The sequence below is a fragment of the Aedes aegypti genome, chromosome 3 (genome assembly GCF_002204515.2).
Source record: "Aedes aegypti strain LVP_AGWG chromosome 3, AaegL5.0 Primary Assembly, whole genome shotgun sequence".
In the NCBI taxonomy this organism is placed as follows: Eukaryota; Metazoa; Arthropoda; class Insecta; order Diptera; family Culicidae; genus Aedes; species Aedes aegypti.
The window spans coordinates 352,855,415-352,877,316 of record NC_035109.1 but is presented as its reverse complement, the minus strand read 5'-3'; the positions used below and the strand labels follow the sequence as shown (position 1 = coordinate 352,877,316).

General features: G+C 41.1%; 1 protein-coding gene across 2 annotated transcripts; it reads right to left on the bottom strand.

The window, feature by feature from the left end:
* Positions 1 to 99: 99 nt before the first annotated feature.
* On the bottom strand, positions 100 to 21,866 carry LOC5568263 (exportin-4). Of its 2 annotated transcripts, none has more exons than XM_021855064.1 (8): positions 21,432 to 21,840; positions 21,179 to 21,366; positions 13,026 to 14,002; positions 12,781 to 12,955; positions 11,589 to 12,724; positions 11,325 to 11,526; positions 2,799 to 3,206; positions 100 to 2,740 (listed from the first exon to the last, which is right to left on the bottom strand). In XM_021855064.1, exons 2-8 carry the CDS (start codon positions 21,227 to 21,229, stop codon positions 2,270 to 2,272), a joined length of 3,420 nt encoding a protein of 1,139 aa, XP_021710756.1. In that variant the 5' UTR covers positions 21,230 to 21,366; positions 21,432 to 21,840; the 3' UTR covers positions 100 to 2,269. The 2 variants fall into 2 exon arrangements, with proteins under 2 accessions (XP_021710756.1, XP_021710755.1); XM_021855063.1 differs by having other exon boundaries at positions 2,270 to 2,740; positions 21,179 to 21,378; positions 21,432 to 21,866.
* Positions 21,867 to 21,902: the final 36 nt, after the last annotated feature.

The window sequence follows — 21,902 nt, the reverse complement described above, 5'->3', positions numbered from 1 at the left end:
GAAAGATAAATTTAAAATCGCTTAGCTAATATCCGTGATTCACTCTCCCAAAATGTTTCTTTACTTTTGGGTGTCTAGTTTGCTTCAAGTATATCGCTCCATGTGACTGGTTATTTTGTACTTTTAGAAAGTAATAAGTTACATCGATTCACACGTATCCAGCACTGAGCTAACGGCGGCACGGTAACTGCTGCCATGCGTGGTTTGCGCGGTTACGTGCGATTCGAGTGCGCAAAATGCTTTTTTCTGATCTCGAGTCTTAGTTTTCAATGTCTTCGGCTTGAGCACCGAACAGGATTGCTGTTTCCGGTTGGGAATTGATATTGATACGAATGAACGCATTTCTCTAACGCTGTTCTTTTGCTTTGTGGATAGGTGTATTTGTATTTGTTGTACACATGCGCGTATATCTGTTCATGACTTTGTTTAAAACTTACCATCTATTCTACGAAAGAGAGATTGGGTTTTGGGTATTCATGCTTGTGTGTTCTAATGTTTGATTGTTTTCAAAAGAGTGCCAGTAAAATTTCAACAATTTGTTCAAACTCCAGAAGTAAACTGGGCTGTCTTCTGGGTGTTGTAGATATTAACTAGAAAGGAGAAATATACTTTTTCCAATTTTATTTCGATAATCTCTATTGGGTTTTAGATAAATTGTTTCACTTCCGAGGAAAGATGCTTGGCTTATAAATATATAGTACAACAGAACACGTACTTTATGACCGACAAAAACGTTATTTACACGAAAAAGATGATGTCCAATGTACTTTCGCAAAAACTTTACAAGTAATGGCTTCTAAAAGGTTCACAAGGTTTCAAAATATAGAAAATGTTATGGTTTACGTTTTCTAATGAACTACACACGAAATAAAAACTGATGAATGTAATCTTTTGGTGACACCACAAAATCGCTGCACAATGAATGCACACATGAATGTAACGGTATAAGAAGTTTAGTCTTTGTTCACATAACGATGGTAAAAATCTGATCCTATTTATAAAATGTAACGCTTAATTATAATAATTATACGGTAAAATATACTCTAGTGTCTGACCGATTTCTCTTCAACAGCGAAGCGTATAATAAAGTGAATAAATAATCGAAAGTCGTTTACAAATTCATACCAATTTCGTTACATGAAATAACTCCACATCAGACGTTCATTCTGAAACGTTACAGATCGTTAAGTTATTCATCCATTCAAAAAACTATTTTAATGTCGTCATTACATTACATCTTTTGTATAAATATATAGTTTTTACTTCATTTTGATTCACTACTTTGATACTGTTACTAAAAAGTTATGCAAAAAGTGCGTGTAAAATTCGACCTCAAAACATTGTTTCCTAATCCAACCTCCCTCAGATCGTTTCCCGATAATATTTTTTTATGACAATGTATGTTTTGTTACCTAATCGTACCACGTGAGAGTTTCCGTTTCTTCGAGAGGACTTTCTTAAATTTGAAAGGAAAAAAAGTAAACCTACAACTGTTAAGTGATTGTGTTGTATGCCATAAGCTTTGCACAGTGCTCCAGAGTAAAGTGATTCTTTTTTTTTCGACAGACTATAGGACAGTCAGTAAGAGTAAGATCATGTCTATCAACAAGAGAAAGGCCATGGAATTATTTAAAAACTGTACAGTTCTCTACTTAAAGTCGAAATGTTTAAAGATGATAACGATAAAACATGAAACAAAAACGATTGGACCGAAATTCGCACAAAGAGGAATAAATGGCTGTTATGTTCATGCCCCTATCTAAGTACACATTCCTACCTACATACAGATTTACAAGATCGATCGCTATCCTCCATCGTACTACAGAAAACATTCGACGATTCCCATTAAAAAAAAGTTTCTCAAAATAGCAATACATTTAAAAGACGATCACAAAAAGTAAACGCAGAATAACATAACACGAAGACACAAAACTGCCTTCAGTACATGGCAAATGTAGTACATAGTTAAAGTTTCCTATATAATCTACAAGTACAATCATTCGATACCCATCGACCGGACTTTTGGTGTTACCATTTGTTTCTGGTAGGTCAATCTCTTCATTTGTGCTCTTCGATCGTTTATGCTCGAATCTTATCTTTCAAGCATTGAAATGTAAATGTTAGAACAGCAGATATCTTTTCTAGCGTACATTATCACTTTTAGAGAAACACAAAAAAGAGATAGTCATATTTACTGTTTCAAAAAAAAAAAGCAATATTCTTTTTCCTTATTCAATTTCTCGTAACCAAATAGTAAAATAAAACCAGTTTATTTCTTCACCATTGTACTAACCAGCACGACAAATTTGTCAAATTTATCGATAAACTTGGACTTTGTTAACCGATTGTTAACGAACTCAATATTACTTACCGTGGCCATACTTTCAACCAGATCCTTGCCCAAACTTGCCTCCGAATCAAACTGCTCGCTGAGGAAGTTGTGCAACAATTCCTTGTAATGCTCCGGGAAACAACAGATCATCACAAACACCGTCCGGTACCAGTCCATTGTGTTGTTCAAATCAATCTTTTGGCCGAAGATCATGTCTAGCATCAGCTTGAGGAACGGAAGCAGCAGTTGAGCCATCGGTGCCTGAGGATCCTGGTTGAAGTACACACTGTTGGCGTAGATTTCCAGGAATTCCAAACACTTGCACTCGATTTCCGAAGTGAAGGAACTTAGGCCCAGCTCGATCGATCCCAGCAGCTGTTTCAGCAAGTCTGGATGCAACGTGGGAATCTGAGGATACAATTTACTGTTAATAAAACACACTTGCCAAAAACGCCCCTGTACTCACAATATGTGACTTCTCCTCGATGAACGATGTGATCGTGCTGTAGTATTGCATACAGAGATCTGGATACTTGATTAGATCGATCGTGATCAGTGGTACGATGTGCGTGATACCAAAAATACAAATCTCCGACGACTGAGCATTGGTTTCATCCGAACCGGCAAAGTCATCCGTGAAGAGCAATTTCGACGTTAGGTGGTTGATCAGTTTAAGAATAAGAATCAGATCCACCGGATCACTATCCTGGTTGGCGGTATCCAACGACACACGGTTGGAGTTGTTTTTCACGTAGATTCGGATCACCGAGAAGCAGCACTCCAAGATGGCCGTCCTGATGGCTTTTTCCGAGGATACGTTGGCAATGTTGGACACGATCTCACAAACTAGCTCCAAAATCAGCTCGACAATAATCTGGAAAGATATGTTTAGACAACATTATTACAAATAAAATCATCTTGTTTTGTTTTTTGGTAACTACTTAGAAGGTAGTATGTTTTTGATGGTCAATATTCAGAATCAGATAAAATACCCATGGAATTTATTCTGCAAATTTCCTTTAAAAAGCAAAGGTTAACAGGCAACCCGATTTTCTCCTCTCATACTTTCAAAAGTATCTTTTTTTTTTTCTTTATTAAATTGATTATTAGCGCACACGGCTAGTTCATCACCATTTGTCAAAACAGGCGCCAGAAGGGCTGCCATTAATCAAGAAGAGTTTCACAAAGTATCAATCAATTGCTAGCAACATATTTAGATACACAGATTAACTAACACAAATTTTAAATGTCATAAATCATGCTTTCGGTGGGATGAAATTAGCCACCAGCAACAAGCTTAACCGTTCCACGCTAGATCGAAAAGGGAGAAGAGGCATGAGTCGAAACCCTTCACCGGCAAAGATACCTCGACTGCAGGAAAAAGTAGAGGTGAGGTTACATTTGGGAATATAGTCCTGAATCTTTCAGGAAACAGATGATAGTGTTGAGTGTACTCGTATCGTTGCATAGGTTTTCCCGAATGCTCCCGGTTAGTCCATGGTTTGTACGCTGAATTTCGTACTGGGGGCAGACGCACAGGTAGTGCTCCACCTTGGAAAGGTGAGCCTTCCATGTTATGTGATAAACGGGTGTATCCAGTCCTCAGTCGGGAGATGATCCGCTGTTCTTTCAATGAAATAACGTCGGTCCATGGTTGAGTATCTTGTTTGATCTTGCGTAGATGACACGTGCTCTGCTGGGACCATTAAGTTGCCCACTGCGCGTTGACGAACTTGGTTATCCATCTTTTGATGTCCTGGAAAGGAACCTTGTTGGTATACCTTGATGACGCGTATCCTGTACCAGCGAGGCGATCAGCAGCTGTGTTTCCAGGTACACCACAATGTCCAGGAATCCACGCAAAGGTTGTGTCAGGTGGGGCAAACCGTAAAATACCTTGAAGCCATGGATGGGCGGGGGACTCGGACTGAAGAGCTGATACTACACTAGCTGAGTCGGTAAGTATTAAGATGGGTTGTTCAGCAAGAGTAGTAACCGCGATAAAAACGACGGCGGCTTTGACGGAGAAGATGGAACATAATGGGGAAAGCCTTAGGCTTCTCGAAACGTGCCTTCCAGAGATGCCGATTCCCACGCCACGGTTCGATAGGGAGCCATCAATGTATCTGTGGAGGTGGTCGGGGTAGTTATTACGAAGCCATTCAATAACGGACGCTCGAAGTGTGATGGAGTTGTCACCGGCACGAAACCGGTGCTTGATTGTACTATCGATCTTTGGTTTTTCTGACTGCCAACTCTTGTCTCCGTACCAATGAATCTTGGCCACTGGAGGGAGATCCACGTTGGCTACCGTACGAAGTATTCTGCACTCCTCGGAGAGGAGGAAGATCCTTTCATTCCCGGAGGTTTTCTCGGCGAAAGCAGCGGCCTTCTTGCAGATAATTGGATATAACACAGCGGAAAGGAAGTATACCAGCTTCAGTGCAGGCGGCTTCCGCCGGGGTACATGGTAACTGGCCGGAGACGATGCGAACGTAGGTATTGTACACTGGTGCGAGGGTTTCGGTAGCTATGCATGTTTATTCCAGGCCATAGACTAGACGGCTATCGATAATTGCTTGAGCAACTCGAAAACGTATGGCCCGATTGTTAGATCGATGTGGACGAGAGCTTGTACGTTTAGCCGTAGGTTTAGCCGAGTACGACAATTTGTTTTTACTGACTCAAAATGATGCTTGAATGTAAGCTCTCTTTCAATTATGATCCCAAGTGTTTTGACGGTCTTTTTAAGTGGGATGGGTTGTCCTTGAATGGTAATAGGGGACCCGGTAATTCGGTGCCCAGTGTTACAAATATGACAACGAATGCTTTCGGGTGCTGACAGAGTAAATCCCACCGACGAGGTCCACTTGACGACGGCGTTGACAGCAGCTTGAGCTTTAATTCTGGTGCGAACTGGCGTGCGGCCAGGAACTACCAGCAAGATATCATCCGCGTATACAAAAACATAAATCCCACTTGGGAGGTTTCTGAAAACACCGTTCATCGCCACAAGGAAAAGAGTGACTGCGATAACTGATCCTTGAGGTACGCCGGTCTCTTCGGTGAAAAGCCTGGATGTGTTGTCACCAAACAGTACACAGAAAGTGCGATTGGATAAAAAGTTTTTGATGAAGTGGATAACGTGCCCGGACATTCCCCATTCCACAAGCTGTTTGAGTACCAGAGGTGTCCAGGTGCGGTTGAAGCCTTTGGAAATGTCCAGAGAGATCACCTCAGTGTGTAGCCCTTCGGAATGTGCGTTGTGAAGAATATCGTCCAGAGAAGCTAAGTAGCTGTTAGTCCCATATCCAGCTCTAAAGGCGTGTTGTCGGCGGCCAAGATGGCCTTCGACCTCCAGTTGTTGTTTGAGCCGTCTATTGACCATTCGTTCCATAATCTTAGAGAGACAGCTAGTAAGCGCAATCGGCCGGTAGCTTGATGGTCCGCGAGTGGAATTGTTGGCTTTGGGTATGGAGACGACGAGGTTTTCTTGTCATTCAGCTGGAAAAGTGTCCGACATACAGATCTGGTTGAGAATTTCCAGAAGTTTGATTTTCCCGGTAAACGGCAGATTTTTGAGCAGCGGATATCCGATGCCATCAGATCCAGCTGACTTGCCTTTACTGTGACTAAGAGCGAATTTTAATTCCTGGAGTGAGAAAGGTTGGTTGATTGCTGCATCTCTTAAATCGTATGGAACGGGGAAATTAAGAACAGAGGCTGTCGAGGGGTTATAACGGCGCTTAAACAGGTCGTCGTAGCTATCAATAGCCGAGAGACTTGAGAAATATGTTCCAAGGATATCGGCGACTGCAACGGGATCGGTGACAAATTTATCTTGTAACTGTATTGACAGCGGAGCGAAATTTCTTTTGCCGCTGAGTGCGTTTACTCGGTTCCAAAGCTCTGCGGAAGTTTGTGAGACGTTCATAGCTTCCAGAAACTCTTCCCAACTAGTGCGTTTAGCGTTCCTGATAATTTGTCTGCACTGGATGTGCAGCATACGATAGCGATTAAGCGTGCTTTCTTTCTCAGGGTGGCCAAGAGGCAGCTGCTTTGCAGCACGGAGTGCTTTTCTTCTAGCCGTGACGGCTTTTCGTGTATCATCCGTCCACCAATGAAGTGCTTTTCGTCCGATCTTGTTGCTTGATCTGGGTACTGCAGCCTCAGCTGCTTTGCGAATGCGTTCGTTAAATTCCGGGATACTAGTGGGATCGTCAGCCCGAAGTGCTTCCCGAACAGAAGCATTGTATATCTCCCAGTTGGCGCGTTCATACAACCATCTTGTACAACGAGTAGTGATCGGAGAACTAGCAGATTTGGTGATCTGAATCGGATGATGGTGTCATTGAAGCTTGGGCAGAGTTGAGCGACTAACTGCGGTGACGTCGATGGCGCTCGAGTAGTGACCGTTGTAAAAAGTATCGGAACCATCGTTGAGTACTACTAAGTCGAGTTCTTCGAAAAGATCGAGGAGAGTAGTCCCACTGGGATCTGCACGATTTCCACCCCAAGCAGGGTGATGAGCGGGGTCCAGTTAGCCGTAGCGGTAAACGCGCAGCTATTCAGCAAGACCAAGTTGAGGGTCGTGGGTTCGAATCCCACCGGTGGAGGATCTTTTCGGGTTGGAAATTTTCTCGACTTCCCAGGGCATAAAGTATCTTCGTACCTGCCACACGAAATACGCATGCAAAAATGGTCATTGGCACAGTAAGCTCTCAGTTAATAACTTTGGAAGTGCTCTTAAGAACACTAAGCTGAGAAGCAGGCTCTGTTCCAGTGGGGACGTAATGCCAGAAAGAAGAAGAAGAAGGGTGATGAGCGTTCATATCCCCCAGGCATATTATGGGCCCGGGAGCGGCTTCTAACATACTTTGGATTTGTCCGTGGAGATTCGGAAGCGGCCCACAAGGAAAATATACGTTTATTACGGAGATGTTCAGCGGACTTTGCAGTCGAACACCCACGGCAGGGATATTGCTTCTGAGGTGGAGAAACTCAAATGGGATGATACGTAGGACCCCAATGGCGACGGAGTGTCGAAAATTGTTCCCTTTTTTTATTGTCCACTCGTATTGACCTCGCAGGGACCGATTTAGTTGCTCTGTAGTGACTTTGCTCAGTTTTTGGAGGGCCAAACACCAGGGGCGGGCTGGTCTGCGTGAGAATTTTGAGGTCACTCAAGTTGTTTAGGAAACCATTGATGTTCCATTGAAGGATAAAGTTGGTGGGCCATGGAAGAGACGGTGTGGGAAAATTTGTGGTGCCGATGCAAGAAATCGACACGTTACTCAGTGTGCAAGAACGGTTGGTGTCACTGGTTTGCGTACTGGAACCCGGGGGACTTGAGGAATGAGCCGACCAAGACAGAGCCAGACCAGTGGCAGGTGGGGTTGATTCACCCACCAAGGGCAAGGATGTCCCGACGGTAGGAAAAAAAGGTGTTTATTTCGTTTGCAGTTGTACTGTGCTCGAGTAAAGCTAGCTGATTGTTCTTGAATCCCACGCTGTCCTTCGAGGGACAGGGGATGCCCCCTTTGTGCGTCTCGAGATCTAACGGCATACCGGTCTTGATTCCCTCGACGTCCTGAGGGAAATAGGTGTTCTCACCCTTGTCCGTCCCTCCTTCAGCTTCCCCCCGGCGTTGAGGGTTGTCCGCCAATACCGGTGTGGAAAAAACGTCCGCATTGTCGGTGCCCCAGCTACCAGAAGCTATCGCTGGATCTTCGTCCTTCGAGTGTCGGAATCGAACCGGCTGTTCCGATTGGGTCCGGGCTTTCGGTCTGCCGGCGCCCCGACTGCTCGAGGCGCTGTTTTTCTTCATCTAGCTTACTATTCGATTGCAGGAGTCGAGCTGAAGGTTCCGGTAGGGGTTTGGCTCCCGGTCCAACGGCGCCCCGGCTACTTGAGGTAGAGCCTAGACAAATGTCTTCGCCTATTGGTTGTGGAGTCGGTGGAGTCATGTTGAGCGTGTTGAGGGTGTTTCGTTTGGTTGATGGTGTTTTTATGGGAAAGCTATTTAGAGTTTTTGCTGACGTTTTTCCGAGTAAGAGAGGACTGCCTTTGTACCTTCGACGCGTTTACACTGTCCTGTAGCTTATCAGGTGAGTTTGCTTTACTATAAGGACGTTTAGGAGTGAGAGGATGGCTTCTTGTGATGTTTGATGTCGTCTTTTTGTTGATCTTGGGAGAAACAGTGGGTCTTGGGGTTCCCATGTGTTTAGAAGAGTTCAGGTTGTTGTCGGGAGTATGATAATCGTCACTAGAAAGATTTAGCGGATCATCATTAGGCTGTTGTTTGTCAGGTGTAAGGGTTTTGGGAAAGAGCGCTTTCAATTGGGGTTGCAAACTCGATAACGGAATCTTCTTGGATGAGCGCGTTATGTGCAATGTTGATAGACGTATTGATGGAGCTTTGTACTTCCTTCTGCATTTCTATGTTGGCCGCTATTAAATTCTTAATAACTCGATTGAACATCGCTTCTAGTTTATCTAGCATTGGTTGGAAGCTGGAAGGGACACAATCGACTGCTGCGGAATTTCCGTCCAGGTTTGAAGTTGATGTATTTTGGCAATAAAAAGCGCTCCCGAGCTGTTCAATGCGTCTGTCGCGCATCTTTACCATCTCCGTAAGTTCGTCGATCTTCTGATTGAGGTTTGCAAGATTGTTGGTAGTTTCTGTTGCTGTTATTTTCGCGTACGTTTTTAGGTTGTTGGACTCCTCGTAGATACGCATAGCTTCGGGGTAGGGCACATCTTGATCGATTTTGATACGCTGGATATCGTTCCCTTTTCATAAACAGGACAGGAACGCTCTCTTATTGCATGCTGGATAGTATCACATTTACTACAATATTTCGCTTCGGTGCAGGGCTTATCAGCGATAAAAGGGTGATCTCCAAAGCATGTACCACAGATTCCTTTTTCAATTTTACATCGTGGCTTCGTATGCCCGAAAGACCAGCAGTTAAAACACTGCATGGGCGACGGGTAATAAGGACGAGTTCTACAGCGAATATAACCGAAGTCTAAAATACTCCGGTTGATTGGTTCCCCTCAAAGAGATAATTAGGGTCGGGGTATTGATCCCAGTTTCATCGGATTTCCGGGTGATTCGTCTCACTCCTTGGTCTTTACGTACCTCTGCGATATCTTATTCTGATCCAACGATCACATCGCGACAACTGACCACACAATGCGTTGTGCTCAGTGCTGGGTGTTCGATAACCTCGATGGGAGTACCGTCAGAAAGTGTGGTCATCTTTTGCAGCTTTTCGAAGTGGCAGACATTCCTCACTTTTAGCGCGTAGCTACTTCTGTTGGTCTCAGGGTAGTCTCCTTCAATGTTAGCACCAAGATGAGCTTGTATGGACTTTCGAATCATAAACGGCGCATTTGGCAAAGCACTTTTGTTCATGCCCTGGAGTCGGAGGACGTGTAGATCTGTTGTTGATGAAACGGTTTGGGTTGATAAAAGGATTAACAACTTCACAGTTGGAGATAGCGATCAACATATCTACATTCAACCATAGCAAGTTGCATACTAATCAAAAGTATCGGTGTATCGATTGGTAAAACTGAGCATTTAGGCAGATTTGCTCACTTCCGTGCTTGAGAATTTCGACCAAGATCTCGTCCTTCCCAGCAGTGCTACAGCTCGCTGATAGTCTTTCTAACCTCTCCCATGGTCGGTGGGTCCACTGCTTGACCGTATCTATCAATATTCATATGTTTCTCGCCACATTTTCTTTTTCGCCGTTCACCAAATGCTGAAAGCGCTCCTTCCACCTGGCAGCCACCGCCGTTTTATCGATCAGCAAATTCCCTTCACGATTATTGCACATGGCGAACACTGGTACGGTATTGTGACGTGCGTCATTTACCGTTGCATAAAATCTTCGCATATAATTCTGGTTCATGCTATCTTGAGCTTCAGCTAACACCCTTTCCTCGTGCTGCCTTTCCGGCTTCTGGCGACATTCTTCACGTCTGTCACTCTCTGGCACTCGTCATCGAACCATTCGTTTCGCGTTCGTCGTTAACCAGTGCCAATCACATCCCGCGCCGTTGTGGTCACAGCTTCATGGATAGGGTCTCATAGGTCTGTTTGGGAGCAGGTATCGCCATTCTGATGTCGCCAAGTGTGTTTGCAGATATTCTGCCGTGCAAAGTAGGTACTGCGGATTGCCATCCCTCAAGCAGCAGCAAAGGTTATAAGCAGCAGTTCATTATTATTGATAACGGTATGAAGGCTTTGTGTTCCAATAACAGAACGGAAGAAGCCTTCTTTTCCGATCTGCGCATTGAAATCTTGTTTTGGAAATTCCCCGTAGGGCTTATCTAGGCTCTCATGGAAGTCATGCTTCATGTCATCGTGCTTATCGTTCGTTACCGCATAAAAACTGATTAAGCTGTAGTTTAAAAGCTTGCCCTTCATTATCAACACACAGATTCTGTCGCTTACCGGTTTCCACCGAATAATTCACTTTATCTGCTTCCCAATCACTATGAAGCCAACTCCACGTTCTGCTCTGTCGCCACCGCTGTAGTTGATGTGGTACTTGAATGAAGTATTTCCTGCATAGCTGCCACGTTCACGCCGACATTCCGCAGTTCACGAGCCAGGAGCCCAACATGCGCGGGATCATTCAAAGTTCTCACGTTCCAAAATCCAACTTTCCAATCATTGTCCTTTATTCGTTGCCGGGTCTGTTGCTGTAAAATCAATCCGTTTGCTCTACTTTTGCCTTTTTAGGTTGGTGAAGAGTCTTCCTAATCAGGGTTGCACTACCTTATTTTTTTAACCCTTGCATTTGATTTAATTTCATGGACCCTCAAATATTTCCCCAGGAAATCGAACCAAAGACTCAAATGGTTATGCTGGTGTATTAGAATTAAACAATATCTACATCTCTCACAAAAAGTTAATCGTGGCAACAAATTCTAATTTTCCCATGTTTTAACATTGTTTCATGTTTGACGTACTTACCGTATAATTATGGTACAAATTCAAGAAAGTAGGAATCTCTTTGCAAATGCCTTGAATTTTGGTAAAAATGATCGTCAACGAGTTAGAGTAGGCGCCCTGTACGCACCCGATCAGCTCTTCCAGGATTTCGATCACCTTCAGTTTAACATCCTCATTCTGGTAGACGGATTGGAAATTTTGATGTGAGATCAACATTTTGTACCTAAAATTGAATAAAAAAACAGTTTCAGAATGTCTCCTTTTGAGGACGTAGATAAATCATACTTGTCTTCGATGGGTTGAAGGATTTTCCCCAAGTAATCTGCTCGTAGCTCTTCGTTCTCCACGCTGGCTCCAACCATTACGAAACCTTTCAACAGTTTTCGTTTGATCGATACCGGCAGGTCTACACTTTTCAGATCACAAATTGATCGGAAGAATTCCGAGCCAAAAATAGCTTGGCAGCGTGGTTTCCGGCTAAGCAGTACCAAAAACAGATCACATGTTTCCTCAATGACGGACTGTTCCGCTCGAAGATACTGAGCATTTAGGCAGATTTTGTTCAGGAGATAGTTTATTACCCAAACCGAACCTTGAGATCCAGCTCCGAAGGCTTGTTTGAACGTTGCACTGACCGTATCTTCATTGAGCGGCATCAGATACGCATCGGACCATCGCCGCAGGAACCATACTAATGTAGTACTCAACTCGGGACTAAGGAACTGATACATCCGTACTTCGATGGCACTCTTCTCCAGCTCGCACAGTCGGAAACCAGCAGCGATCAATCGGATCACCGGATCTGCATTGACCTCGGCGTTTGCAATCTCTTGAATGTCTTGATTGGGAGAAGCCAACAGCTTTAAGCTATTGTTCACATCCGTTACATTGTTGGCAACGCACTGATTACAGAATTGCAGAATCTCCGTCGGTATCATTGCCGATTCTCCATCCGCTTCCAATGCCAATACGTGACCAGTAATCAACAAAATCCAGTGGATGTCCTCAAAAAGATTTACCAAAGTTTTCGAACTGCATGCGTCCATTGTTTTAGTCGAATGAAGCATATGAAGCTGGGTTCCCAAACTTCGAGTTCGATCCTCCAACAATTTCGAGAGCAATGGTAATGAATGTGATAAAATTTCGCGTCCAAAGTATCCGATGATGATCAGTTGCTCTTTGAAACGCTCCCGATCGGATTCCTCAAACTCGGCAATTTCGTCGATTGAATCTCCATCTCGACCAACGCCTCGCATTCCGTCTGGTGCAGCGAGGTGATACTGAATGTACTTTTCAAACATTTGCGTGATGAAGGGTACCATAGCTTCGATCGGATAGTTTTCCTTGTCGTTGAGAATGTGTAGCCAAATCTCTAGCAGGTTGCCCAAAGCGTCGATGTACACTGTTTCATCCGGGGTCATCTAAAAGAATGGAATGATCAGGTGGTGTTTCAAATTATCGTCAAGCTATGACTTACGGCTTCCTCCATCGCGGAGAGTTCAATAAATTTTAGCGTTAATGTCAAGTTTTGTTGCATGTAAGCTTCAAACAGGCTGTTCGGAAGTCCTTTGATCTCTGCTCGTGGTAGAAGCTGAAGCAATTTTCTCAATATAAGTGAAAAACTGTATGCTTCTTTCTCTTTGATTTCGATCCTGTGAAATAAAGATATAAAAATAATAAGAACTAAACAAAATTATTTGATTTCATCGTATGACAACTTACGTAGAAAGCATGGAAAGGAAATGCGTTAGATAATTGACCAGATAGGTCATACTTTCGTCCTTGTTCTCGGTGATGATGGGACCCTTCAGAGTGGACAACTGAAGAATGCATATCAAAGCTTTCGGTTGCAGCTCCTCGTTATCTCTTGTCTTCCAGTATATGTAGAAGAAGATCTCCAACAGTTTAGGCTCAAAAATAATGTTTTTCCACTGGGCGTGTAATCGTAGTGGAGGAGCGTGCAATGCTTTCGTCACCGTTTCCGAGGTATCGATGATTTTCTTGGACAGCGATGGTTGTAGCACACGAATCACTTGTAATTTAGGAAGCAAGAAACCCCATGTCAGAATGGTTTCCATAACCGACAACATCTGCTTGAACAGATACGAATGCATTGAATTACCGGCGTCATACATTTTGATTAGTTCCTCCATCGATTGAAGTGTCATAACAAAAACCTTGAGCAGTTCTGAATCTTCAAATTGCTTCTTTGCGCGGAAATGCTCGTAGGTGGTAAGACCGGTGTCATCCGACCGGACGATATTGCAGTATTCTTCCAAAATAGCCATTATGATACTGCAGCTAAGGATTTGCTGTTTTACGTCACCGGAAGTGAGCATTTTCTTCGTCTCTTCAATAATCTGTGCTCTTTCGGCGCCAACGTCCTCCAGGCTAGCCCGTTTAATCATGATTGCCACCACCTGCAGCAGCTTGTCCCGGATGAAAACTGGAATGTCCCGCTGGATGATGTAGTTCAGCAAGTACTGTCGGAGAGATGCTTTGTCCTGGTCCGGAATGTACTTCCATTCGGCAATGATAGCTTTTTTAAGAACGTCGGCAGCCTCAAACAGCACTAAATCGACGACGGATTTCTCCAAGATCGTCTGGCACAGGACGTACGGGGATTTGGTTTTGCGGAAGTTCATAAAGATATTTTCCGATTGTTGGCGTTGCTCTTTGGTGACCACCGTAGGAGGGGCCTGAAATTAAGAATGAATAAAAAAGTTATGTAAAAGGTTTAAAAAAAGTTTTTTTGACACTAGTAAATAGTAATACTAGTAATTTTGTTAGATGTACAATGAAATTCACAAAGGAATCTCATTGAGAAAAAGTGTAAGAATTAGTTTAAAAACGTGCTTTAACCATTTGGAATTTTATGTATTTTTTCTTGACTCCGAAATCAAAATGATTTTATTTTTGGTTTAAACTTTGAGCCATAACACGCATACTGAAAAAGTTTTCTACGACTTTTGAAATATTTCAGTATTTTTGAAATATGTTCGAAAACTGCAACCCACAAATGCCTGTGTCTAATTCGACGTGTAATACAAAAATTGATACATTTTATACTTTTCTACAACAACCTATCATAGAAGAAGAGCCTGTTGGAATTGAAATAATTTGAAATCAATTTTTCCGTTCTTTACACGGAAAATAAAATATGTTCCAGAAAAAAATAAAAAATTTTATATTTTCAAAAGTACTGCAAAAACTTAAAGTTTTTTTATTGTCAAAAATCCCAGAAAAGGCTTCAAGAAAAAATGATAAAGGATAAAGATCTTCAAAAATAAAAAATAGAAAAATCAAGAACCAAAATTCATAAATTTGCGAATAAAAATAAATCAATGCCCAAAACGTGTTTAGATCGATTTTAGATAGCGAAAAATAATACTTGGATCGAACATAAAAATTTGGGTATTAGAGGGTTAAGGAATCCATGGAGAAATCTATTGAGCATAGCTTCCGAAACTGGGTCACTACCCTGTGGTGGACATTGTCACAAACCATTGTTGATGACAGTCACAAAGAAAAATGAATTTTAAATACCTATTTCTGTTACGTTTCGTTTTCTTGAAAATTTATCAACTGTATTGAACTTCTTCTTTCTGGCGTTACGTCCCAACTGGGAAAAGCCTGCTTCTCAGATTATTGTTCTTATGAGCACTTCCACAGTTATTGACTGAGAGCTTTCTTTGCCGATTGACTATTTTTGCATGTGTATATCGTGTGGCAGGTACGAAGATACTCTATGCTCTGGGAATCGAGAAAATTTCCTTTACGGAAAAGATCCTCGACCAGCGGGATTCGAACCCACGACCCTCAACATGGTCATGCTGGACAGCTGCGCGTTTACCGCCACGGCTATCTGGGCCAACTGTATTGAAACGATAAGATATCATAAGTTAGTTGCAGTACACTATCAAAAACAATGATCGTAAAAAAAACCTTCTTTTTACTCAATTAAACTAAAATTTCTTGAAAAAAGCAGTATCCTACATATACAGTCGAAGCTATAACGACAACTTTTATAGAGACAAAAGCTCTCTATAGCAACTTTTTTCGATCCCTTGAAAAATATTTTCATGTTATAACTGTTCTCTATAAAGACATTTCTCTATTACGACGGTCCCTTGCGATGTCGTTATAACAAGCTTCGACTGTATTATAAATTTTCTTTCAGAACACAATATCTTGAAATATGCGATAGCTTAGAGAATAGCAAACATGAAGCTTGAACCAATTCAGGATTGTATCTTGTTTATCTTGTTTCGTACCTTTACCCCTAAAAAGCGTCTATTTATTACATAATGCTGAAGTTGTTAATTTTAGACCACTCCTTCCTCTCCTCCGTAAAGCTTTTTGTGTTTTATTTTTGATTGTTTGTTCGTGCCGTAGTGCATGAGATTACACCCTCCCTTTCTGTATATTGGAGAGGGCAATTTAGAAATAATAAATTAATTTTACACAGCATTTCACCAAAAAATTTAAATTAAGATTATACGCCATCAACTTGTTACGAAGTCGTATTTGACAGGTACGCAATCTTCCGCTCTGAATAATCTTACCCAGACAACCAGAATTCGCATAAGAATTAACGTGAAAACTCGTACAACTTGTACAAATAACATCACTCCCGCACAAAACGGTATCGGAAATCGTTTGAGTGACGGGTTTCCCCGCGTAAAGCACTATTTTCCGAGTTCATCAATGCATTTTGTTTCTTTCCGTATACACGTACAAAGTACGTATGAAACAGTCCGCAGCAGCTGTCAAATCAACTTTATTGTCACAAATTAAGTCGCATAAGATTAAAAAATAGTTCGCAATAAAATCTTTACACTCACATTGCATGTCAGCAATCAGAAGTCTAGATTTGCTATCTTCAATGATTTCTATATGCATTGTTATGGAGTTTTCCACATTCCATATTTCCTTCTATTCAGATTTTTAGTAACTCCTTAAGCTATTTACACAAAGAAGTTCCTTCAGAAATTCTCACCGTTCCTCACAACAATTGTTTCAGAAATTTCTCCAGTATTTATTTCGATTTGTTTTTGGGAACTAGACTAGGATTATTTCGACTAATTACTTCATCAATTGTTACAAATCTCGCAGGGCTTCTTATAGAAAATTTTTCAAAGGTATCTCAATTAATCCGATCAATATTTGTTCAAAGAAGTTTAAAGAACAAATATTGATGAAAATGATTTCTGTAAAATGTATTAGTAATGCGGTGAGATGTACTGTAAATATAGTATTTTTATTTATTTATTAGGATACATTATTTATCGGAACAAGCCCTAATGTTTTTTTTTTTCTATATTTATACAAGACCTAAACTTATTATTACGGTAGTTGCTGGGTGACAATCTTCTGCTTAAAACTAGTCGTCGACATATTAAAATAAAAAAAAAGTTGTACTTTATTAAAATGGTTTAACACGGCAGGAAGTGGAGCGTTAGCACCATAATTAGTCCTATGTTGACCGGGACGAAGATTGCGTATGATTGCGTATGATTCACGATGGAACATGCAGAGACAGCAAAGAAAGAATATTTGGGCAATCAATCTCTCCTTTAGAAAGTTTTACGATGAAAACTACTTGGTTGACATGTCTTCGTTGTTCAAAGGTGTCCATGTTCAGTACCTGACTACGATCTCGGTAAGGTGGCAGATTATCGGGTTCTCTCCATGGCAGATTTATAACGATGCGAACGCTGCAAGTGGTCGATTGACCACCTACCATTTTTTCGAATCGATCGTTCAAAAGATGATGAATGTGACGTCTGTTATCAAGCGTGTACTAGAATAAGGGCGTAAGTCGCATGATCTATTTCTCTTCATCGATCCTCCCTTCTGTGAATAAGGGTGATAAGATAGATTTTGTTAGCATTTTTTCACCTCAGTTCGTAAGATAGCATCGCTGCGGTCTGAAGTGAAAAAATTCTAACAAACCCCATTTGGCCTAATGCCGTTTGGCATAAAGTCGTTTGGCATAATAGTAGTTTGGCATACCAGTTGTTTGGCATAATAGTCGTTTGGCATAATGGTCGTTTGGCATCATTCGAAAAAGGATGTTCCCCAATACACGGTCCTTCGTGCAGCTTCTTCTGGTGGCTGGACGGAGTTTTTTTTTTGTGTGGCGGGATTGGGAATCGAACCCATGACCTTCCGCTTACGAAGCGAAAGCGTAACCTCGAGGCTACGGGACCCCCAAACTTTGGCGTTGGATACATTTTTGTTAAAAATGCGCTATAATATCCCGGACATAATGACCCCGGAAATCATGTATGATGCAATTCCTACACGGAGACGGAATTCAACTCAATTTTGGGTTGTTTCAACGCAATTCCGTAGTTGAGCCCAATAACTCAATTTTCGCTAAATTTCCAAGGTCCCCACTAGGTAGTTTGGCTTTAATTCCACTAGAAAAATATACTCAATTTTGGGTTGATTTAACGCAAAATTGAGTTCTTTCGATGCAAACATAAGAAAAGTTGAATTTACCCAAATTTGGCTTATTGGGCCAAAGTACCCCCATTGGGTAGATGCAGCTCTCTCTATTTTTGACAACATTCGTGTGGGAGAAAAAGAAAACCGAGAGATTTTGGGTTGAAACTATAATTAATATACTTAATTTTGGGTAAAGTAAACTCAAAAATTAGGTAAAAATATTTCTTCGTGTAAAGAGCTTTATTGGAAATTGGTTTCTTTGAAAAATGAAGATTAGAAGTATGTTGTATCAATAACTGACAACGGAATGAACGATCTTGAGCAGTTTATCCACACTCCTTTGCTTAATGGAAGGAATTTGATCAAATCCAATGTTTTTCACAATTATGCCAAACGGCTATTATGCCAAATGGCGATTATGCCAAACGACTGTATGCCAAACGGCATGGACCCGCATCTTGTTACCTTTATTCACAGAAGAGATAAATCGACTTACGCCATTATTCTAGCACACGCTTGGTTTATCTGTGTTATGTTCGGAGGAGATGTTTTATATGAAGGATGGAGGCGCTGGCGCGTCGATCGTCCCAAGTTTACTTCCACTAGGCTGCCCCGCTTCACACAACAGTCCCATGTTGGAAAACGACAAACTTAGAAAAAGACGATTGAAATGTGGAAACAATTTCGCTCCATTTTGAGTCTCTATTTGGCCTAAAATGTGTTAAATTTCTACATATCACTGTTGTTGAGTACACGAACAAACCTAATAAATTTCTTTTGAATTCAAGTTGAAAATTTGCCTTAAAATGCACAAAAATCGTAACGAGACTGTTATGCTATTATATACAATATAATATACCAATGTATTTGCATACCAGTCCCATCACGTTCATCGGCTCGTTCGACAGCTACTAAAACACTCATTGTTATTATTGCACTGGTTGTTTCATTTGCTATTTATGTTCTTTGGCCGTAAAAATAGTTATTATAGTACAGTCAACTCTCCGTAACTCGATGTTAAGGCGACTATCGAGTTAGGGAAATATCGTGTTAAAACACAAAATCAGGGTAACTTAGGTTAAAGGGACCATCGAGGAATCCATGAAAACCCACATTTACTACACGTTCTATAACTCAATATCGAGATACGGAATAGCGAATTACAGATAGTATACTGTATATCCAAGGATGAATCACCAGATAAAAAAAAACATCGGATTGAGTGCTTTCTCAAAACACACGTCATGATGTGGAATGCGCTTACAGTCATGAGTCGCAGTCATGAGAGACCTAGAAGATCATCTTTTGGATAATGCGGAAATGGAATCCGATGGAAATGATTCGAGATGTTCCAGAACAACCTGATTCAGGACGAATCTAGCTATATGGGAGATCCAGAATGACGAAACAAATGTTTCAGGCAACTTCTGTAAGCTTTGACCGCAGATATAAAATACAGTGGCTCGTGGGATGTGCCGAGCCAAAGTCTTTTTGTATTTTCCCAATAAGCAGATGAAGAAGACGACAATTGCTGATGGGTTTTATATGGAAATATTGATTTTGCGTTGAAAAGTTTTTATTTTGCACACTTACAAGCAAGTACTCCTTAAGTCAATTTTACCAGTTATCGAAAAGTGCAAAAATAAGTTTTAGTTCGATATTCCTGAGCACCAGCAAAGAATCGTTACAAAATTTAAATGAAAAATGTAGAATGAACTTTATTTGATTTCATTTTTTGTTCCTCATTTATTTTTATTCCCCTCATACCACCCAAATGATTAACTACGGACATAAAAGGAGATTAATGAGTGTATAAGCCTTATCTAAAAAGAAAATCTGTAATGCATCGTAATTGAAAATACATAACTATGTGTAATATCCACTAATATATTTTTTTTCTAAACAACGTGCAAGCAAGTGTGTATTAAATACTACTACAAAGGCTACTTTTTTAGCAGTTTTTATCGATCTTTTGACGATGTTGAGTTGATGTATGCAAAAACGCAAATCGGTCAAAAGTCGACATGGGATTGTTATGTGATTATGGGCAGTAGGGCACTTCCATGATTCACTTTGGCATGGGGGGTTTTTCTCGGCCGAATTGTCTGAAAATTTGCAATGAGAAGCGTTTCAATACAACGCATATTGTAGCCAAATATGAACATTGTAGCTTTCAAAAAACCTCACTGCCGAAAGGAATTGAAAGTGCCAAGAATAGGATCCGGCTTCCTATTAGAACTAACTTCGAGCATTTTGGAAGAAAACATCACCTCCAACCACTAGCTTGATTTTGCGGTGGGATGACGACGTTTGATCACGTATAGCAGTAGTCAACCAAAGCCTTGGGGGAGAAATGTTATAGCGCATACAAAAAGCGTTACAAGGGGATAGGTGGGTTTAAAAAATTACCATTTTCGGCTTGTGAATAAACTCTAGCAATATATTACACCCTTAAATAAAATTTACACGTTAAGGCTGGATGAGTTTTGACAAACTCTTTGAATACCTAATGTTTGGTTGGAATCCCTGAAAGTCTCAGACTTATCTTCTGAATACGTTTTGTTGAGATTCTTTTAGAATGTAGGTGGAGATATTGACATTGAGCAAATTATTCGGCTGGTCTATCAAATATTAGTCCTAGTTTTCGACAAAATTTATTTAAATATTTCAAGGTCCAAAGTTGTTCTACAAGCATACCCAGTATTCCCCACAACTCTTGACATTTCGATTACCAAATGAAATAATAAATATTTGGTGATTGTATTTAGAATAACATAAAATTGTGAAACATTATTGTCTGGTTGGGAAGTTAACCCAACCTATAGTTTCTTTATTATCCGATCTTGAAAATAGTAACTTTAGTGACCATTCTGCTTAAAAAAAAAGTGAATTTGATGTCTTTTAGTTGCAGTAGTGTCTTTATCGTGACTCGCTACCAGTCCTGAATTTTGTTTAAAATGGCTCTTTGGAGATCAGTATTTAAATATTGAGACTATTGCATAATATTGCATTAAAATATCGACCCCTGTAATTATTAACAGAGATGCATCAAAGAGTAACCTGATAGTGTTGATATTGAGTTATGGTAATTACAACTATTCTCCACGTGCATTTCAGCTGTGAGCCCTGTGTGGATTACCGTAAACACAAAAACATCGTGCGTGAATGCAATTGGCATTCAACAATGTAGTTACGGCCCGAGTAGTGTATGGTACTTGTACATTTGTGTGCGAGTGGGTGGATGAATTTCCATTGCACGGAAAAATCGATAATATTTTGTTGCTTTGTTTTGGTTACGCGCTGCTAGTTTTCATGGAAAACGGAAACTTTATCGCTTGTTTAAGTAATAAAACCTATTTATTTCTGTTTGTGATTCGGCAAGGTCGAATTGCGAGACGTCTTAATTCGGATGACATTCTTACCATTATGATGTGCGCCGCCGTTTCCAAATCCTTTAGGTATGATTCCTCCATCGTGTGGATTTGCTTTTGGGATTTATCCAACTGCTACAGCTCCTCAGTTTAATCTCCTCAATAACTCTCGTGGGTTCAAACAGTAGTTTCTTTTCTTCACTGTCCAATAGTTAATTCAGTACACTCAGCTTCGAGTCCTTTAGGAAAACCTAGAATATTTTCAGTCACCCATGCACAAAACAAGGAACAAAAAACTATCCACCTTTGAAAATTAAGACGCCGGATAGATTCTGATTTACTCGATTCCACTCGAACCACGAATCAGGCTTCTGATTTCAGCATGTTCCATCCGCCGTGAAACGAGATTCCCGTACCTGCTACCTGTAGTATCAAAAAGTAGTGCTCCAGAATGGGGTTCCTTGCCTTGCCTTCGTGTGGACGGTGAAAATTTTAGGGTCCAATCGGAAATCAACACTCGGAATGCGGGTTTCCACTACTTTTACACCACCACAATACGGGGACTCACAAAAGCGTCGATTGCTTCCGATTATCGGGATCACTACGCGAGGAAATGACTGGGAAAAACTAATAAAAAAGAAAGATTTTCCTGACTATTTTTCACGCACAATGTTTTTCGGACGACGAACAGTGGAAAAGTGCAAGACTTCGTTGTCGCGGTCCAGAAAAAAAGCAAGACGAAAAAGGCGGACTTTGACAGTTGGTCAAGAGTAGG

Bases quoted from the DNA above. Each gene is read 5' to 3' on its own strand.
- LOC5568263 (XM_021855063.1), bottom strand. From the start codon at position 21,229: ATGGAGGAATCATACCTAAAGGATTTGGAAACGGCGGCGCACATCATA. The intron at 12,725-12,780 runs GTAAGTCATAGC...CCATTCTTTTAG, and splicing joins TCTCCGCGATGGAGGAAGCC to ATGACCCCGGATGAAACAGT. The intron at 11,527-11,588 runs GTATGATTTATC...ATTCAATTTTAG, and splicing joins CTTCAACCCATCGAAGACAA to GTACAAAATGTTGATCTCAC.